The 19,916-nt window shown below is 47.0% G+C and overlaps 1 protein-coding gene across 1 annotated transcript in view; it reads right to left on the reverse strand.

The window, feature by feature from the left end:
- Window positions 1-19,916, reverse strand: part of Tbc1d22a (TBC1 domain family member 22A) — a 305,311-nt gene that overhangs the window by 101,254 nt on the left and 184,141 nt on the right. Inside the window, exon 10 of the mRNA XM_069999815.1 lies at window positions 10,852-10,927. Coding sequence (XP_069855916.1) covers window positions 10,852-10,927 — 76 coding nt within the window. The remainder of the gene's footprint in view (window positions 1-10,851; window positions 10,928-19,916) is intronic.

The raw sequence follows: 19,916 nt of genomic DNA on the forward strand, positions 1-19,916 counted from the left end.
TGCTGGAGGAGATGAGCTGCCCCCTCCAACTCATCAGGACAACATATATGAAGCATCAAGACAGCTACAGGAAACTGAAAAGCCAGTGACTGTGAATGCAATGGCTGTGCCAATAAGGTAAACCAGATCTGAAGCATGTGTGTGTGGACATGTGCGTGTGCAGTGGGTAGGCCTGTGTGTGTGCTTCTGGATGTGCACATGCAGCAGTGTGTGTCTAGGGGGCATGTAGGTCCTCACAGGACTGTATGTGTAGACTCTACATTATGCATCGCATTCTCATCCCCTGTAACATCTAGGAGGAAGATGAAGACCGAAGCTCATGAATGGTTGAATTCAACTTAACCTCATTTTGAGCTCACCCCAAAAAAGAGTTGGGCCCAGGGCACACGTGCTTAAACAAGAAAAAAAAAACTCATTGTTTACTTAAAATTCAAATTGAGCTCAGCATTCTGTAGGCCCTGTGGGGTTGGGAAGATCAGGTGAAAAGCAATTCTTTGTATTTTTTTCCACTCAAGGAAAGGGAAAGTGCATTTCTGCTGGCTCATTTGCTCTCCCTAAGCAGCCCAGGCAACAGCGTCGCTGCTGTGGAAGAAATATCTTCAGTCTGACCTTTCTGGAAGTGAGGCAAAGGACTGGCTCCTCCAACTGACTCATCCCGGACTGGGCTTCTCCAGCCCCCAGGCCGACCAGGGCCTCTCAACCTTACACCTCCTCAAACAAATGGAAAGGCTCCAGGGGAGAATGAAAGTGCTGGAGCACCGCCCCTCTCAGCCCCTCCAGAGTCACCCACACCACACAGCCTCAGAGCCACCGGAAGCAGGCTTCCAGCGTCCCTTTTGGAGTCAGCACTGCCCCTGACAGAGCAACACTCTCTCATCTGTGGTCTGACCTTAAGTCCTCTTTAAAAAGCCAAGAGTGGACATGACTAGATGAATGCCCTGATGAGGATGGACATGCCAGAGAGTCCCTTAATGCAAAGTAAGTGCCTCATGCCTCACCTCATCAAAAGACATGGCAAAAGCTGATGTCATCTGCAAAGACATCATCAGTGTCACAAAGGATGTGTGGCACTGAGCACGTGGTGTAGCTGACCAAAGGTGCGACGGGCCCGAGGCTTGGCAGAGGCAGGGCTGGAAGCTTTGCCTTGGTAGTTTTCCCTGGAGTCACATGATCTCAAAGGTTCACGTCACGCATAACAGATGTAATGACATGAGGCGTGTAAAGATGTCACTGAGATTCATTGCAAAAAATGTCAAATTTCACCCTCAAAATTACATAAGCAATCCAGATGTAATATCTCCAACTTTTTACAAAAAATTCTCATCATAAGGTTTATATTTGAAACTCTTTATCAGTTTGATAAAACACTAATGAGTATTTATCATTATAGCAATAAACTGTCACATAATTGGTATGAACTGTTGAGTTTACATTTAAAAATCTCTTAATAATAGGGAGCAGGTTGACAGTCAATATAAATATTGTAGATAGATAACCTTAGAATGAACGTTCTAGCTCCTCTGAGCTCACAAATGCTTTTAGAATTTAAACAACACAAGCATGACAACAGAATAAATGACATTCTAATTTTATTTTCTATGAAACTGTTTGTCACACGCCCTACTCTAACATAAAACAAAACCAACTTTAAGTCCGATATAAGCTAAAGGCATTTAATCACAATTAGCTATGAACTTTGCTTTCAGAAGTTTTCAGAAAAAGAATATTCTTGAACAAAAAAGTCCAGTCTTTTAACTTCCCTACTTAGAATTTTCCTAGGATTATAAAAAATGAATTCCATTTTGGATGAAGCGAGGGGTCTGTGCTGTCCGCCCCACTGTCCGTCACCTGCTGGCGGCTGCAGTACACAGCACCTGTACCCACCCCACCCACGGCCAGCCGGGGCTGGCCCCAGCCTTGCTGCAGAAAAGCACTCTGGCTGGCCAATGGGCGGAAGCACACCCTCTGCAGGGCAGGCACGAGGCTCCGCCTCCTGCCTCAAGCATGGCATGGTGAAGTTAGGAAAAGCTACATGCATCGTGAGCTGGTGCTGACAGTAATTGCTGAGGTCTAGGTGTGGATCCCAGAGGGCCACAGGGCTACCCAATGATACTGAAGAGATGCCATCTGTCACCTGGCCACTTGGCATTTGGAGAAAATGTGTGTTTGGTGTGGTTCTGATGCAAAGTCGCATGCTCAGAAACCAGGCATAAGGAGTCACATGGGCCCTGCTGCAGAGAAACATGCAGCCATGCGAAGGCACAGGGGTACCAGAGGAAGAAGAGCACTGCTGCTGAGAGAGACCGGAGAGAAGCAACAGCAGGGACGTGCCAGGGCCAACAGAGCAACAGGCGCCGCCAGGGCAGAGGGACAGATAGCGCCAGGGCAGAAAGACAGACACTGCCGGGACAGAGGGACAGACAGCGCCAGGGCAGAGGGACAGACAGCGCCAGGGCAGAGGGACAGACGCCACCAGGGCAGAGGGACAGACGCCACCAGGGCAGAGGGACAGACGCCACCAGGGCAGAGGGACAGACAGCGCCAGGGCAGAGGGACAGGCAGCGCCAGGGCAGAAAGACAGACACCGCCGGGACAGAGGGACAGACAGCGCCAGGGCAGAGGGACAGACACCACCGGGACAGAGGGACAGACAGCGCCAGGACAGAGGGACAGACGCCACCAGGACAGAAAGGCAGACACCGCTGGGACAGAGGGACAGACAGCGCCAGGGCAGAGGGACAGACAGCGCCAGGGCAGAGGGACAGACGCCACCAGGGCAGAGGGACAGACGCCACCAGGGCAGAGGGACAGACAGCGCCAGGGCAGAAAGACAGACACCGCCGGGACAGAGGGACAGACAGCGCCAGGGCAGAGGGACAGACGCCACCAGGGCAGAGGGACAGACAGCGCCAGGACAGAGGGACAGACGCCACCAGGGCAGAAAGGCAGACACCGCTGGGACAGAGGGACAGACGCCACCAGGGCAGAGGGACAGACAGCGCCAGGGCAGAAAGACAGACACTGCCGGGACAGAGGGGTCAGTGCTCTGTACCACAGAGGAGCCACAGCTCTTTGCCAAGCAGAAGGGCACAGCATCCCACCCAGATGCCAGATCTGCTTCTGGGTGGCCAGGCTGACTTGTGGCCTGCCGCCCTCTCCACAATGCACCCCACTCTGCACACCCAGGCTAGACAGGCGCTCTACCACTCGAAGCCCACCCCAGCCCCTCTACCACTCGAAGCCCACCCCCAGCCCCTCTACCACTCGAAGCCCACCCCTAGCCCCTCTACCACTCGAAGCCCACCCCCAGCCCCTCTACCACTCGAAGCCCACCCCCAGCCCCTCTGGCATGGATTATTTCCAAGGCATGCTTATGCTGGGGCAGAACTGGTCTGTGATTCTCTGACGTGGGCCTCTGACAGGTGTCTCTGACATGGCCCTCTGGCGCTGCTGATCTGACAGGAGCCTCTGTCCTGAGCCTCTGCTGCTGCTGATCTGACAAGCGCCCACCACTACACCCAGCCGCTGTTCTGGGGAAACTGGCAGGCACCACCGCACCCAGCCATTGGTTGAGATGGAGTCTCTCAACCGTGAACGTGTTCTTTGCCTAGGCTGACCCCAAACAACACCCTGTCCCCTCCACCTCCACCTCCCAAGTAGCTAGGACAACGGGTTTGAGCCCCATGCCTGGCTAGGTGGGGTTCCGACCTCATCATAAATGTCACGACCTTTCCTTCAGGTCACCATTTTGGCTTCTGTCCAAAGAGCTCTCTCCCTCCACAGACTACAAAGAGTTACCTCCATGGGTTCCCAAGCCCAGACGCAAGCCCAGTGCCCAGGGGAAACCTAACTTCCACCCGGAGAGGCAGGAGTCAGACTGGCATAGCAGCAATCCCTCTGTAGCGGAAGCCATCCCTGCTGCGGCGGCGGGGCCAACACAAAATGCTGCTAGCCAGAAATCCAATTCCAGAGGTTGGGTCTGCTCTCACACGCCCCTCCTCACCCCAGCACTCTGGAGGCGCAGCCCTCAGGCCTGAGCTCCGTCTCTCCGGTCCTGGAAGGAAGCTTTCCTTAGGGCAGCAGTCATCTCTGCCTGTATCCTATCTTCCTCAGACTCCACTTCAGACCACCATCTCCAAGTGATGTCAAAAGGTGAGGGGCAGTTGGTCTCTGTGCTTTCCACCTGGATTTGCACAGCGTCCTGGGGCAGTATGGAATCAACCAGAAGTAAGACTCTTAGAATTTCAGACTCATTCTGGATGGAGATCTTTGCCAGGTATGGACTCCAGGTGACACATTCTTTCAACATTCGGAAGACACATCTGCAGGGACTTCTGTAAAGAAGTCAGCTCTCAATGGCAAGCATCTGAAGAAGCATCTTCTCTAACAGCTGTAATCATTTCAAGCTGGGCCTGGTTACACTCACCCCCAATCCCAGCACTCACTCAAAAGGCTGAAGCAGGAAGAACAAGAATTCAAATGCACAGGAGTCACATCTTGCCCATAAAAACAAACACATTTTCAATGTGAAAGGCTGGAACAAAATCTACCAAGCAAATGGCCTCCATAAACAGGCGGGAGTTGCAATCCTAATATCAGATAAAATAGACTTCAAATTAAAATTAGTGAGAAGAGATCAAGAAGGTCGCTACATACTATTTAAGGGATCTCTCCTTCAGGAGGATATTACAATTCTAAATATCTATTCGCCAAACAACGGAGCACCCAAATTTATCCAAGAAACACTAATTTCCCTCAAATCCCACATAGATCCAAAGACATTAATTGTTGGGGACTTTAACACACCACTAGATAGACCAACTTGGCAAAAACTCAACAGAGAAACTGCAGATCTAAACAACTGCATAGATCAACTAGATTTAACAGACATCTACCGAATATTTCATCCAGCAGTATCAGAATACACGTTTTTCTCAGTAGCACATGGAACATTTTCCAAAATAGACCACATTTTAGACCACAAAGCAAACTTGTCCAAATTCAGAAACATTGAAGTTATACCTTGCATTCTCTCTGACCACAAGGGAATAAAATTAGAACTCAACACCAAAAGCCAACAAAGAAAGTCCTGTAACACATGGAGGCTGAACAACACACTGCTGAATCACGAGTGGGTCATGGAAGAGATTAGAAAGGAAATTCAAATGTTCATGATATTCAACAAAAATGAGCACACAAATTACCAGCTCTTCTGGGACACAGCAAAGGCAGTACTCAGGGGCAAGTTTATAGCTATGAGTTCCTACATCAACAAATTGAGACATTTGAGCCTCCTTGAAAAAGAGCAACAAGATAATCCCCAATCCAGTAGACGGAAAGAAATAATTACAATTAAATCAGAATTAAATGAATTAGAATCCAAAAAAACCATAGAAAGAATCAACAAAGAGTTGGTTCTTCGAAAAAATTAACAAAATTGACAGACCCTTAGCAAATCTTAGCAGAAAAAGAAGAGGACACACCCAAATAAATAAACTCAGAGATGAGAATGGAAACATCACCACAGAAACAACCAAGATTCAGAACATTATAAGGGAATACTTCTCAAAACTTTATGCTAATAAGTTTGAGAACTTGGCAGAAATGGACCTTTTCCTAGCAAATATTGACATGCCAAAACTAAACCAAGATGAGTTAAACCATCTTAACAGGCCCATATCAAGCATTGAAATAGAAACAGTAATAAGAGACCTCCCAGCTAAGAAAAGCCCAGGACCAGATGGCTTTACAGAGGAATTCTACAAGGCCTTCAAAGCAGAGCTCACACCAACACTCCTCCAACTCTTCAATGAAATTGAAAGAGAAAGTTCACTACCGAACTCATTCTATGAAGCCATCATAACCCTCATCCCAAAACCAGGCAGGGACTCATCAAAGAAAGAGAACTATAGGCCCATTTTTTTGATGAACATTGATGTAAAACTTCTCAACAAAATTCTGGCCAATCTACTTCAACAATTCATCCAAAAAATCATACACCATGATCAAACAGGATTCATTTCAGGGATGCAAAGCTGGTTCAATATACACAAATCAATTAATATAATTCATCACATCAACAGGAGCAAGGATGATTATCTCAATAGATGCAGAAAAAGCATTTGACAAGATCCAACACCCCTTTATGATGAAGGTTCTGGAAAAATTAGGAATCCATGGAACATTCCTCAATACAATAAAGGCTGTATATGTCAAACCTACAGCCAGCATTATACTTAATGGTGAAAAACTAAAGCTATTTCCTCTTAACTCAGGAACGAGACAAGGATGTCCACTCTCTTCACTTCTCTTCAATCTAGTATTAGAATGCCTAGCTACAGCAATAAGACAAGATGCCAACATAAAGGGGACCAAATAGAGAAAGAAGAAGTAAAACTCTACCTCTTTGCAGATGACATGATCTTGTATTTAAAGAATCCCAGACTCCACTCCCAAATTACTCAAGCTGATTCAAAACTTTGGCAAAGTAGCAGGGTATAAAATTAACCCTCAAAAATCAACGGCTTTTCTGTATGCCAATAATGAGAAAAGTGTGGTTGAAATTAGGAAAGCAACTCCATTCGTAATAGCCCCACAAAAAATAAACTACCTAGGAATTAACTTAACCAAAGAAGTGAAGGACCTCTATGATGAAAACTTTAAAAACTTGAAAAAGCAAATCAAAACAGAACTTAGAAAGTGGCAAAAACTCCCATGCTCCTGGATTGGAAAGATCAACATCATGAAAATGGCAATACTTCCCAAGGCTATCTACAAATTCAATGCGATACCTATCAATATTCCAACCTCATTCTTCAAGGAAATAGAAGAGGCAATCCAAAAATTCATATGGAACAATAAAAGACCCCGAATAGCAAAATGATCCTCAACAGAAAGAACAGTGCTAGAGGAATATCAATACCAAATTTCAAACTCTACTACAAAACCATAGTAATCAAAACAGCTTGGTACTGGCACAAGAACAGACCTCAGGACCAATGGAATAGAATTGAAAACCCAGAAATGAACCTACAGACCTATAGCCATCTAATCTTCGATAAGGGAGCTAAAAAAATAGAATGGAAGAAAGACAACCTCTTCAGTAAATGGTGCTGGCAAAATTGGTTAACTACTTGTAGAAAACTAAAGCTAGATCCTTATATATCACCCTGCACCAGAATCAACTCCAAATGGATCAAAGACCTCGGAGTCAAAGCAGACATTCTGAAAACATTACAGGGTGGAATAGGAGAAAGCCTAGATCTCCTTGGGACAGGCTGAAATTTTCTTAATAGAGACCCAGAAACAACAAATCAAAGAAAGGTTGGACAAATGGGATTGCATGAAATTGCAGAGCTTCTGCATGGCAAAGGTCATAGCTAGCAAGATCAATAGAAAGCCCATGGATTGGGAGAAGATCTTCACTAGCCATACAACAGACAAGAGTCTCATACCTAAAATATACCTGGAACTCAAAAAATTAAATCCCCCAACAACAAATCTTCAAAGAAACAACTGCCCAATAAATAAGTGAGCTAAAGACTTAAAGAGAAACTTCTCTGAAGAGGAAAGAAGGATGGCCAATAGACACATGAAGAAATAAATGCTCAACCTCTCTAGCAATAAAAGAAATGCAAATCAAAACAACATTGAGATACTACCTCACCCCAGTTGGAATGGCTATAATCAAGAACTCTAATAACAACAGATGCTGGAGGGGATGTGGACAGAAGGGAACCTTACTCATTGTTGGTGGGAGTGTAAACTTGTTCAACCACTTTGGAAAGTAATATGGAGGTTCCTCAAAAGACTCCACATAGAGCTCCCCTATGACCCAGCAATCCCACTTTTGGGCATTTACCCAAATGTTCACAAACAAGACCACACTAAAGCTACCAGCACAACCATGTTTACTGCAGCATTATTTACCATAGCTAAGATATGGAACCAACCTAGATGCCCCTCAGTAGATGAATGGATCAAGAAAATGTGGTATATATACACAATGGAATTCTATGCCTCCATCAGAAAGAATGACATTGCCCCATTTGTTAGGAAATGGAAAGACTTGGAAAAAATTATATTAAGTGAAGTAAGCCAAGCCCAAAGAAACATAGGTCCCATGGTTTCCCTTATTTGCAATTACTAGTATATGTCTGAGACAAGCAGAAAAGGTCAGATAAGTTGATATTAGGGAAATGAACCCTAAGATATGTATTCAAATGTTTTTTTCTTTCATGTGATTGTTTCTAACACATTTATAAGATTATTTCTTTGTTGCTTTGTATGTCCCTCCCCCCGGTATAACCCCTGCTTTCACTGTATTTGATGTTGGTATAATTTGTGGAGGAGAAGGGAAAAAACAAATTATTTAAATAGGGATACAGGTGGAGCCATTGCAACAATGAGATGTACAAGTCGTAGGTCGAAAATGAACTTTACAACTTTGGAGGGGGGGGATGGGATGGGAAGGGGAAACAAAGGAGGAGGCTACAATGCTTGATAAGATAAGTACATTTCTTATTCAAGAAATGTACTCATTATCTTGTCCATGTAATTGTAACCCCTCTGTACAGTATTTTCACAATAAAAAAAAAAGAATTCAAATGCACTCGGTACTGCAAAATCTCTCTGCATTTCTTTCATTAAGTTCACGATCATGTGGCTGCACATGGGTTTCTCCGTGGGTCTCCATAGGACTCCCTGGTCTCTGGCATTTGTGAATTGGCATGGTCTGTTCCAAGCTTGGAGCCCAGACGTTCACACGTCCGTGGCTGGAACTCCAGTGTTAACCTGCACAGAGCAGCTCCTCCCAGCCAAAGGCTCCCCTCCAGGACCTGCCCATAAAGCCTCAGCTTCCCTCCTCCGCAAGCCAAAATTTCCTGAAATAAATGCTGATCTGCCCTAAAAATGCAGAAATAAAGCAGCAGGGTTTTATTTTTAAGTAAAAGAGTGATTTTTTTCTTCCTAGTATAACCTGCTCTTAATAAAATCGTTAGTCTGTGCAAAAGTTCTAAGCCCACAACTTCCCTCTCCAGACGTGATGGAGATGGGAGTGGCTTACGAAGCTCGGGTCATGGCCCTCCTCCAGAGGCCTGGAGAGAGGAGGCGTCCAGGCAGGGCCCAGGCTCCGCACAGGCTTTCTTTAATACTCTGAGGCTTCATTGGCAGAACAGGAACAAACAGCTTCCACAGTTAGACCACCATACCACAGGCTTTCCTGGGCTCTGAAGAGCTGATCATTGGAGGAAACTCATGTAGGACAGAAACGCCCTACTCCAGAGGGCTGCAAGATAAAAGGATGCTCAGCTTAGCTTGGCTGTGGAGAGCAGGCTCCTCCAGTGCCTGTGGCCACTCTTAAACAATCACCCAGTAAATGTGCACACATTTCCTGCTGAGCCATGGCCCCGAGAAAACCAATCCCAGCATCTCCCAGCTGCAGTGCTGGAGTGAATGCATGCTGGCCACAGCTTCCTGACCACCCAGAAAACATAAAACCTGCCTTCCAAGGAGAAAAAGAAAAACCAGCCAAGAGCGTGGGAGTCACAGCTACTGCACATCACATTTCAAAGAGCTGAGTGGGGCAGGGAGCACTTGGGAACCGGTCACAGGGAAAAAAGAAAAAGAAAAAGAAAAAATCCCAAGCACAGCCCCGCCAGACCCGACTGTACGAGAACAGTAAATGCACATAAATACACTGACAGGAGCAAAGAAGCCATATTTTGAATAGATAGGTTGAAAAGTAGCTAAATATAATACTGAATCAAATAAAGTCGCATTGTAAGAACGGGGTAAGACTTCATCATATGGAAATTAGGTAATAACCATTAGACAGAGAGCTGGAAATCAGACTCAATCGAGGAACAAGAGAAGAGTTTATAATTTGCATGGCTCCATTTTATGCTGTCACTCAGTCGTTCCCCAAAGCCAGTGCATCCTGTAACGACTGATTTGACAACTCACTGCTGCTTGGGGGAGGTGTGTGGGGGGGGGGGGAAGCAAGTACGACACGCTCAGAACCACACACACGCGCAAGGGCACACACAGGGACATGCTCCACAGCCAACCTTTAAACGAAGTACGTTTTCTGTATATGCAGCAAAATGCTGTGGCAGCCTCACGGGGGACTCATCCGAGAGGAGCGGGCCTCGGCCAGCTCACCGCTGACCGGCTGTGTCGCAGATACACTCCTGGTTCTGCTTGCTATCACTTCGTTAATGCTCAGTGCATTAATTTAACAAACTATCAGGAGACTATGCCCGGAACGGGCAGGCATTATCTCTCAACTTTCATTTAATTAAACTCTGCTATTGCAAGATGACAGTCAGCACATCGCGGGGGAATTATTTTAAGGACGGAGGTAAAAAGTATTTCAAAGCCCCCACTTAAACATGAAAGCATAATCTAAAATTGCCCGAGCACACGCTATAATTTTTCTATAATATTGAAGATGTTATTTCCAGACTTGGTAATTAATTGGATTCCATGGAGAAATTATTCTAACCTCCTTGATAGCAAAATGAGGTACACAGGCAGGGAGAAAGCCAAAGGACAGCCATAAACAACCACTCTGTCACCCGGGCAAGACAGTCCCTTGCTCACCCAAGAGTGAGGGCTGCCTGCTACGAGCAAGTTCATTACCCTCCTGTCAGCCCCTGCCTGAATCGTGGCTAGAGCAGGAGTAGGGTGGGCACAGCCCCTGATCTGTGACCGCCTAGGAGGGATCAAGGCCGCAGAGCCAAGTGGCCCAGGCCACCGGCTGGGGAAAAGCGAGGACTGTGCTCTAACCCTAACCCTGCCTCCCCGCCCTGGCCCTGGCCTCGGGAGGGGCTGCCCGGGACACAGGCGTACCATCAATCCGGCTCACGAGCTCCTCCAACATCTTCACTTTCAGTTGAATCCCAGGTTGAGCAAAGGTGTAGTTGTCCTACGAGGAAAAATATGACAATGTGTATTATACGCATATAAAATAAAGCACATACTGCACAGGAGCAAAGAATCAAAGAAATAGTAATTTTATAACCCAACAAACTCACAAACTGCCAGATTTCCCCTTGAGAACCCCGTGAGGGGCCACGACCCCACCGCCATGCAGCCCCACGGGGTGTCACTTGAGAAGCAAGCCCACATTTTCAACATCAGAAGTGCTCGTATCACCTGAACACTTAATGGCACATTTCTAGACATAAACAGAGGACAGTTACAGGTAAATGAAGGACACTCACAGGGCAGCGCCTGGAGCAGACTGGGCAGAGCCATCTGCCCCAAGGACTACCTGCGAGGCGCCTGGACAGCCAGCATCTGGCCCCCAAGGGAGGCAGGGCAGAGGGTAAACGGGTCCCATGCTAGCAGTGCCAGCTCATTAAGAACCCAACCCCTGAGGACAGTCGTGAGGAAGAAGGCGCATGTGAGACTGAGATTGGAGGAGTGAGGCTCACACGCTATGAGACGGGAGGCCTGCAGCCTGGAGCGAGGGCCAGTTTTAGGTAAGAGAGGTCTGCAGTGGGAACCCAGCCCTATTACGGAGAAGCTGAGTGGCCCGGCAATGGGATAAGCTCTCTATGAGATGAGAATGACACCCCTGCCCTCCAGAAGTGCTGGCAGCTTCAAGGAGGTAAAAGAGACCCCTGGGAAGGACCCCTCATACAGCAGGGGATCGGGAAATCGCAGCTCTGCTCCTGCACTGTCACCGCATGCCAGGCCTGGGGAGCAGGAGAGAGGCTGGCCCCCACCTCGCTCCAGGGCAGAGGAGGTTCTCAATTACAGCAAGCAGGATCTGTAGCCTGGTGGACATGAGCAGCAGGTGTCTGCAGAGTCCCAGGCTGAGGGAGGCGCTGTGTTCCCGGGACGAGGGGCAGCTGAGCACAGGGGCACTAGAGCAGCTGCCCACCTCGCATGAGAGAGCCCAGCTTGCCTGCCTGTGCCCGTGCCGCTGCTCCTCAGCCTGCCACAGTGCTCGCCCCACTCTCCACAACAGGCTTCGGGAAGGAGCACTTTGAGCGGAGCTGACGCCCTGCCACACCTGCAGAGCTGGCCACTCAGACAGGGGCTCGGGGACCAGGCCAGAGAGCCAGTGAGCCAGCTCCCCACAACATCCCGCCCCTTTGCTGGCCAGCAATGGCGCCCTTCCTATGTGGGAACCTAAGTTGTCTTCCTCAGCCAGACCAGGCCCTGCCTCCAACAAGACTCAAAAAGAGTGCTTTCTGCAATGCCCTGAGGCATCCCCATCCCTGGGTTCTTAAAAGATGCCCTTCCAAATTCCCCCTTGGACCACATGATGCGTGCGCACGCACACGCGCACACACACACACACACACACACACACACACACACACACACACACACACACACACACACACACACACACACACACACACACACACACACACACACACACACACACACACACACACACACACACACACACACCAGTGCTCTGATGGCACAGAGGACAGAGCCAGGCAGGCTACTGCCGTGCTGTTCAAAATTTCCACCCACTGATCAGCAAATCTCATTAATGCAACTGAGCACCACATTTCGTGTCTGACCATTACTCACCAACAGTACTTACTACTAGATGCTGCTTGTGTGCCAGAAAATTAAGTCCTGAGCATCTGTATTCTGCCAAACCCTTAAAACCACAGGCCTGACGGCTGCCCTTGGAGAGGCCTGCAGGCAAGGTCAGGGCTCAGCTGCCACTGGGGAGCGTGGGTGTCAGGAGGGCTTGGGCCCCCGACCTGGGAGCCAGCTCTGGGGTGTGTGTTGGGCAGAAGTGCTCGTGCGCTCAGCCCTGACACCCCAGGCAGCTCCACACAGGCTATCACAAGTTACTGCAGGGGAACTGCAGGGCCTGCGACGGGCCTCTTCTTCCTTCCACTCCGCTTGGCATCCTGACACTGCCCAGCATCACAGCCCCGAGGGTGACGGTCAGCTGGGGCCTGGAAGCCAGCAGACTGGGGTGGGCCTCGCTCGGGTCCTGACACACAGCAGCGGAAATGCAGAGAGCCAGCTGTCTGGTGGTAAGAAATGCTCACCACACTGGTGTGTCAGGTGGGGCTGTGGGCCAGCTGTGGCCTGGGCACTTTGGTGTACAGCACAGAATGGGGCCTGACCTGAGCCATCGTAAGGACACGGGACCTGAGCTGAGATGGCAGGAGGAGGAAGCACCGTGTCGCAGAGCCAGGAGACTGAAGGAGCGGGACACACCCCAGGAGAGAGCTGAAGGCTGGGAGGCCCAAGGAGCAGCGAGGAAGCCAGGTAAGGAAGAGAGCGCCATCCCCAGGCCATGGGCTCTCTAGGGAGTTAATGGTAAGGCCACGCAACGCTGTCTGGGGAGGATAATGCAGTGGAAACGGGAGCCCCCATAGCTACGAAGGTCCCATACTGAAAAAGGCCCCTGGCTGTCCAGGGCAGAAACGCCAGGAGGAGGCCTGAGAGGAGGGACAGCGGTCACCAGGCAGAACTCTAATGGAGACAAAACGATGACAAGAACTTCCCGCTGGAGACGCAGTGAACCCAAACTGTCCAAACTTCTCGCCACCCTATACGGCTTGGTTGTTTGAACTTGAATGTAGGACTTACCATTTATTCCTATTAGCTTCTTCATGTCATTGGTTCTCATCTAGCATTCTGGGCAGCAGAACTCATTGTGAATCTCGATTATGTCATCTATCACATTAGCTGCCCCTCGAAGCTTAGAAGCTCTGGTTAAACGGATCCTCAATGTCTTCATCGCAGCCTCAGAGAAGAGGAGGCAAGGACGAGGCCAAGGACAGGGCCTTGTGGCATGACCATCAGAGACACACTCAGCAGAGAGCCGCCATGAAAACACAGGAAGCAGGCGTAGCTCTTTGCTTCCACCTGCAAACTTAGTAAGGCTCTGCCTCCTCACCGGTGAAAGGGAGATGGCAGGGTCCCCCACACAGGCACTGTGGGTATTAAATGAATTACTGTATGGTTTTGTTTGAGAAAGGGTCTCTCTAGGTAGCCTACACTGGCTTAGAACTAGGCCGTGCTGACTGATGTGATTAAAGGTATGTGGCTCCAGTGACTGTATCTAGAAGAACTTCCACAGGACAAACCCATCCTACCTCATCCAAGCTCCCACAACCACTGATGGCCCCAGGACAGTGGTTAAGACTAAGGGGTCCCACCCGGTCAAGGCAGGGCTGCCAGCACCTCCTACAGGCTGCATGTGCATTTTCAGACACAGACCAAGCAGCAGCAAACGGGGTGAAGCAGTACTGAAAGCAGTCTATGACAAAACACAGGTGCCGAGTGCACAGAGAAGGAGAGCGGGGAGACAGCCAGGTGCCGAGTACATGGAGCAGGAGAGCGGGGAGACAGCCAGCGAAGTCAAGAAGCTGGCCAGACAAGTGAGAGTCCAGCCTGGGAGTCCAACTAGCTGGCATTCCAGAGAGACAGAGCCACAGAGAGTTGTAAAAAAAATCCATGGTGCCCAGGGTTTGGTGGGAGGGAAGGAGGGAAGGAAGGGTAAACAGGTGTGTGTGGGGGGGTGCTGTGAAACAGCTTTCAATGACACTAGAGTGGGAGGCACGTGACATCAGACACCTGTCAACCCCACAGGCCCCGGATGAGCTCCGGGCTTGGACTGGGCTGCTCCAGGTGTGCCACGCTGCAGATGGGCGAGCACTGGGGGCCCCCTTGCTTTCTGCTTACTCCTCTCTAACCCTGAAACAGCTCCATAACACAAGAGCCTGTTAAGAAAATACTTAATTCCACCAAAGAAAGTGGAAATAAGAAAAGTGAAACAAATGGAAAAGGCAACCTAAACTCCAAACACACAATTACACTGAACACAGTGCATAGGTCCATCAGAACCAAAGACACACAAAAAGGATAGGAATTCAAATGTCAGATATAAGCCATCTATGAGAAATGCCCATTAAGCAGGGAGCCAGTGGCTCACACCTGTAATCCTAGCTACTCAGGAGGCTGAGATCTAAGGATTGCAGTTTGAAGCCAGCTGGGCAGAAAAGCTCATAAGACTCTTCAAAATTAGCAAAAATCTGGAAGCAGAGGTGTGGCTCAAGTAGTGAAAAAGTCTAAGTGAGAACATGGGACTTTGAGGTCAAGCTCCAGGAAAGAAAGAAAAGAAAGAAAAAGAAAGAAAGAGAGAGAAAGAGAAAGAGAGAGAGAGAGAGAGAGAGAGAGAGAGAAGGGAGGGAGGGAGGGATGGTGTGAGGGAGGGAGGGAGGAAGGAAAGAGGAAAACAGAAATGAAGGGAAGACAAATACAGTCATAACATTCAATAACATATATGAAATAACATTCAATGTATATATATGAAAATAGAACCAGGTAACTTGAGAGGATGGGTAGGGCCGGGGCAGATGAGGGAGAATGACGAAGGTGTGCATTACACTTTTGGATAACTACTTAAAGATAATGTAAAGAAAAAGAAAGTGGTAAGGAATAAATCAATAAACTAGATACCCTGTTTAAAATGGTCAAATTGTTTAAAAGGAAAGAATTTTCAAACTGACAAGAGAACGGACTGGCTTCACTGTTAGATTCTACTGAACATTTAAGGATTAAATAATACTAATCTTACATAAATAATTATTAATCTTATAAAAATTTCCATAAGTTAAAGGAGCATTATATGAAGCTATCCTCTCCTTAATAGCGAATAAAAAGGCATTAGAACAAAAGGAAACCAAAGACTAACCTAGCCTTGAACAGAAATTTGACCATTTCATACCCAGAAGGGTATGAAAAGGTTCTATTTTTAAGTTAAAAATTACAAAATACAATTTGCCTTCAGCACAAAGTTTAGTTTATCTCAGTAACACAGGTTGGCTTAACATTCAAAAAACTTAACAATGTCCTTCACTAAATTAACAGAATAAATAAGAAAAAATATATTTCAATAGCTTAAAACAGCATGACTAAAAACACATTTTTCTTTTTTAAAAAATCTCAGCAAACCTGTTCACCCACTATTTTAAAAATGTATCCTCATCCTCTGTTTCCACTGTGTATCAGGATTTCCTCAAATAGACAGGCCTGCCTGACAGGCCAGGGTGCTTATTAAGTAAATATAGGCTCTCTGTCTGCCCGCTTTGCACTCTGAGCAAACACCCGAACACACACAGTATCTACAAAAGGCCAGCAGCAACATCACACTAATAGAGAAAGCCTAAATGCTTCATCCTTCCCAACATCTGGAAAAGGCAGAGATGTCTGTTCTTATCACTTCTGCTCAACACTGCACTGGAGGTCCTTGACTATGCAATACAGCAAGATAAGTAACAGCCACATGTACTGGAAAGAAAGAAGTAAAAGCCTCCTCCTTGCTCGAGCTGACAGAAGATCCTAAAGCATCCAATCAAAAGCTCCCAGAATTAAAAGGTGAATTTAGAAGAATGTTTGAAACATCAATGGCCCCTGCTCCACGAGCTCTGTTGCATCTAGACATGGAGGCCAGGTTCCCTGCTTAGGATCTGGGTAGGCCTATGGCTGCTTCCCTCCAAGAGCACAGAAGCCTTTGATTTCTGAGACACAGTGTGAGGATGACATAGAATTCTGGGACTGAGCCAGTAAGAATATAAATTATCACACAGGAACTCTGACGGTCCACAGACCACCATGCTTTGAGAATAATAACCCCCATGGAGGGACAGTACCACCTAAAGTCCTACTCTTGGAACTATCTGAGCCAAGGTATCACACTCATGGATGAAATTTCAGGTGATTCCAGCCCCCAGGTATCCACTGTGGCCAACCTCTGAAGCCTCCCAGCCTAAGGTCCAGACACTGTAGTGGACAGACAAGCAGTCCATGTCCTTCTATCCATGTCCTTCTTACCCACAGAAGCCAGGAGAGACAGAAATGTTTGCTTTAAGTCAGAAAGTTTGGGATAATTTGCCATGGAACAATAGTAGCTAGAAAGCAACTATGTTGGGTTACCAAATCCATTTTTCTATTTATACCAGTACTTTTTTTAAAAAAGTAAACAACAAAACAATACCATGTAAAATAGAAAAAAATAAAAATCCAAATTAGAAACATTTAACAAAGTATGAACAAGACCCATACACTGGAAACTACAAAAATAGTTGTGAGGATAAATTAAGAAATATCCAAATAAAAAATTTAAATACACTATATTCACAGATTAGAAGACTCAGTATAATTCATACAGCCAATTTTAGGAAAATTGGCATACATATTCAACATAATCCCATTGAAAATCCCAGCAGACTTTTTTTTGCAAGAAATGGCAAGATAACAATAAACTTCATATAAAAACATACAGCACAAAATCTCCATTACAATTTTTTAAAAGACCAAAGTCTGCTCCAAGAAACACTACGGTGATTAAGACTATATGCACTGGCATAAAGATCCAATTGCCTAGTGGATAAAAACCACGGCCAGAAATAGACACTCATTTATTCATTCATTTCATTTTCAGCAAAACTACGAAAGCAATCTAATTTGGAAACAAAGCAAAACTATGTTCAACAAATGGTGTGTGTCCACAAGAAGACCGATGCTGAAGGCAAGAACCCAACGCCTAGGACACACAAGAATGAGCCAAGCTAGGTCTGCAACCTAAACTTAAACCTAGAAAGCTTCTAAAAGAATAAAATCATAGGGGGAGTATCTTGGTATCATAAATCAGTTAGGATACAGAAAATCATTACAACAAAAGAAAAGAGTAGATTAGATATATCAAACTAAGATTATTTGCTTATCAGAAGATACTATATATCAAACTAAGATTATCTGCTTATCAGAAGATACTACAGATAAAATGAACTGGTAAACCACAGACAGGGAGAAAATATTTATATTTATATATATATGCATATATATGTATATATGTATATATATGTATATATGTATATATATATGCATATGTGTGTGTGTGTGTGTGTGTGTGTGTGTGTGTGTGTGTGTATATCCTGACAAAGGATTACTATGAAGCATAAATTAAGAACACAAGGGAAATATAATGTTGGTCAAATTTCCTTCTTATGGTAAAATATCTAGAATTTACATAGATGGCTGTTGGGTACATAATATGATACCACCACTTTGGTTAAAAAAAAAAAAAAAAAAAAAAAGATCTGGCTGTTTCCTAGAAAAAACTAAATACCCTTCTGCTCCATGACTCAGCAACCTAAGGCCAGCCAGGAGAAGGCCATGTACGTAACATCCACAGAAATGTCACCATCACAGCAAAAGCCAGAGGCAACGCCAGCTTCTAGCATCAGGGTGATGGATAGAGTAATTCTGATGTATTCACACAGCAGAGAACTTGATAATCAAAAGGAACAATCCATTCATTCAGGCTATAATATGGATTTTTATGTTTTTCAATGCTATTTAAATTAATATTTTTAATTTTCATTTTTTAAATTGCTTGCTGCTCAATGACTCATTCTTAATGACTCTCCTTTTGCAGCCCAGTAACTAACACATTCTTGTCTGCTTAATAACCTTTCTAAAATGTTGTCACGAGTCTTCCATTTTATTGACTGGGGCTCTAAAGTCACAGGTCTCGGATTCTTCAACACACAAGGCGGGTTCGCTGTCTGAGTCAGGTCTGAATTCCCCAAACTGAGAGGGTAGGTGCTTCACATGCCGCTCACCCGTGCATCCGTAGTCCTCCCTCGCAAATGAGGGCCGGGTGCTCTTCTGGAGGGAGGGAGGGAGGGAAGGAGGGAGGGAGGGAGGGAGGGAGGGTAAAAAGGAAGAGAGAAGGGGGTAAGGAGGGACAGAGGGGAGGAGGGAGGGAGGGAGGGTAAAAAGGAAGAGGGAAGGGGGTAAGGAGGGACAGAGGGGAGGAGGGAGGGAGGGAGGGTAAAAAGGAAGAGGGAAGGGGGTAAGGAGGGACAGAGGGGAGGAGGGAGGGAGGGAGGGTAAAAAGGAAGAGGGAAGGGGGTAAGGAGGGACAGAGGGGAGGAGGGAGGGAGCCACTTCTGCCTCCTTCCCAAACACAGTTTCCCCCTGCTTGCTCTCTTTCCTCTGAGTTAAGTTGGCAGATGGCAGCTCCTAGGACTTGGACTTTTCTAGGTCTAGCTATCTGAGCTCACTTGTGAGGTTCACCGCAGCCCAGGGCCACCCCAATACCAAGATAAAGTCCACCCCAGTCTCAGTCCAGAGGGTTCAGAGGTAAGTTCCAAGATAACAGAACCACCTCCCCCACCACATCCCTATCCCACCAGGCCGTCATCCATTTCTCAGACTGAGAAATTCTTCCCCAAGGAAAGGAAATGTAAATGACTAATTATAAAAGGCACTGGTTCTTTTCTACTGGAAGACGCTGTCCTGCTAAGTAATGAATCTAAGAGTAATAGTATGACTTCGGGGTAGTGAGCATGCAGCCGTAATTCAGGATGTAATGGCTACCCGACAAGGCTGGCATGAGGGTTGTTAGTGAAATGAACACACTGGCACACGCACAAGAATAATCCCCTAAAAGCGGAGGAGGGCCGGAGGCAGCTGGGGTGGACCCTGCCTTCAGAGCCCGGAGAGGAAGGGCTGGGCCCTGAGGCCCAGGCCGAGCGGCCTCCCGGGGCCTGAGGCCTGACTGAACTGGCTCAAATGTACCTTTGCACTCTACGCCAAAAATTATCCTCCAAAGGTAAGCCACGACGGAGATGGTCGGAGACCCTGTCAACAGAAAGAATCCCTCACACACCTTTTTTTTTCATGTAAATCCCATGCTGGCCCCTTGGGGTGTACTTGAGTGGAACAAAGTAGATCTGCTCCTCAAGAGCTGCACGGTCTGGACAGCCGCAAGCGCAGCGGCCCCAGAACCCCACGCGCAGTCAGCCTGCAGGCGGAGCCCACGCGGCCTGCAGACAAGGCTCAAGAGGCAGGAAGCCAAGGGCAGAGTGCAATGAAGTATTTCCTCAAATTCGATGTAGCTCAATTTCCAA

This window comes from Dipodomys merriami, unplaced genomic scaffold (genome assembly GCF_024711535.1).
Source record: "Dipodomys merriami isolate MVZ:Mamm:240054 unplaced genomic scaffold, mDipMer1.0.p SCAF_55, whole genome shotgun sequence".
In the NCBI taxonomy this organism is placed as follows: Eukaryota; Metazoa; Chordata; class Mammalia; order Rodentia; family Heteromyidae; genus Dipodomys; species Dipodomys merriami.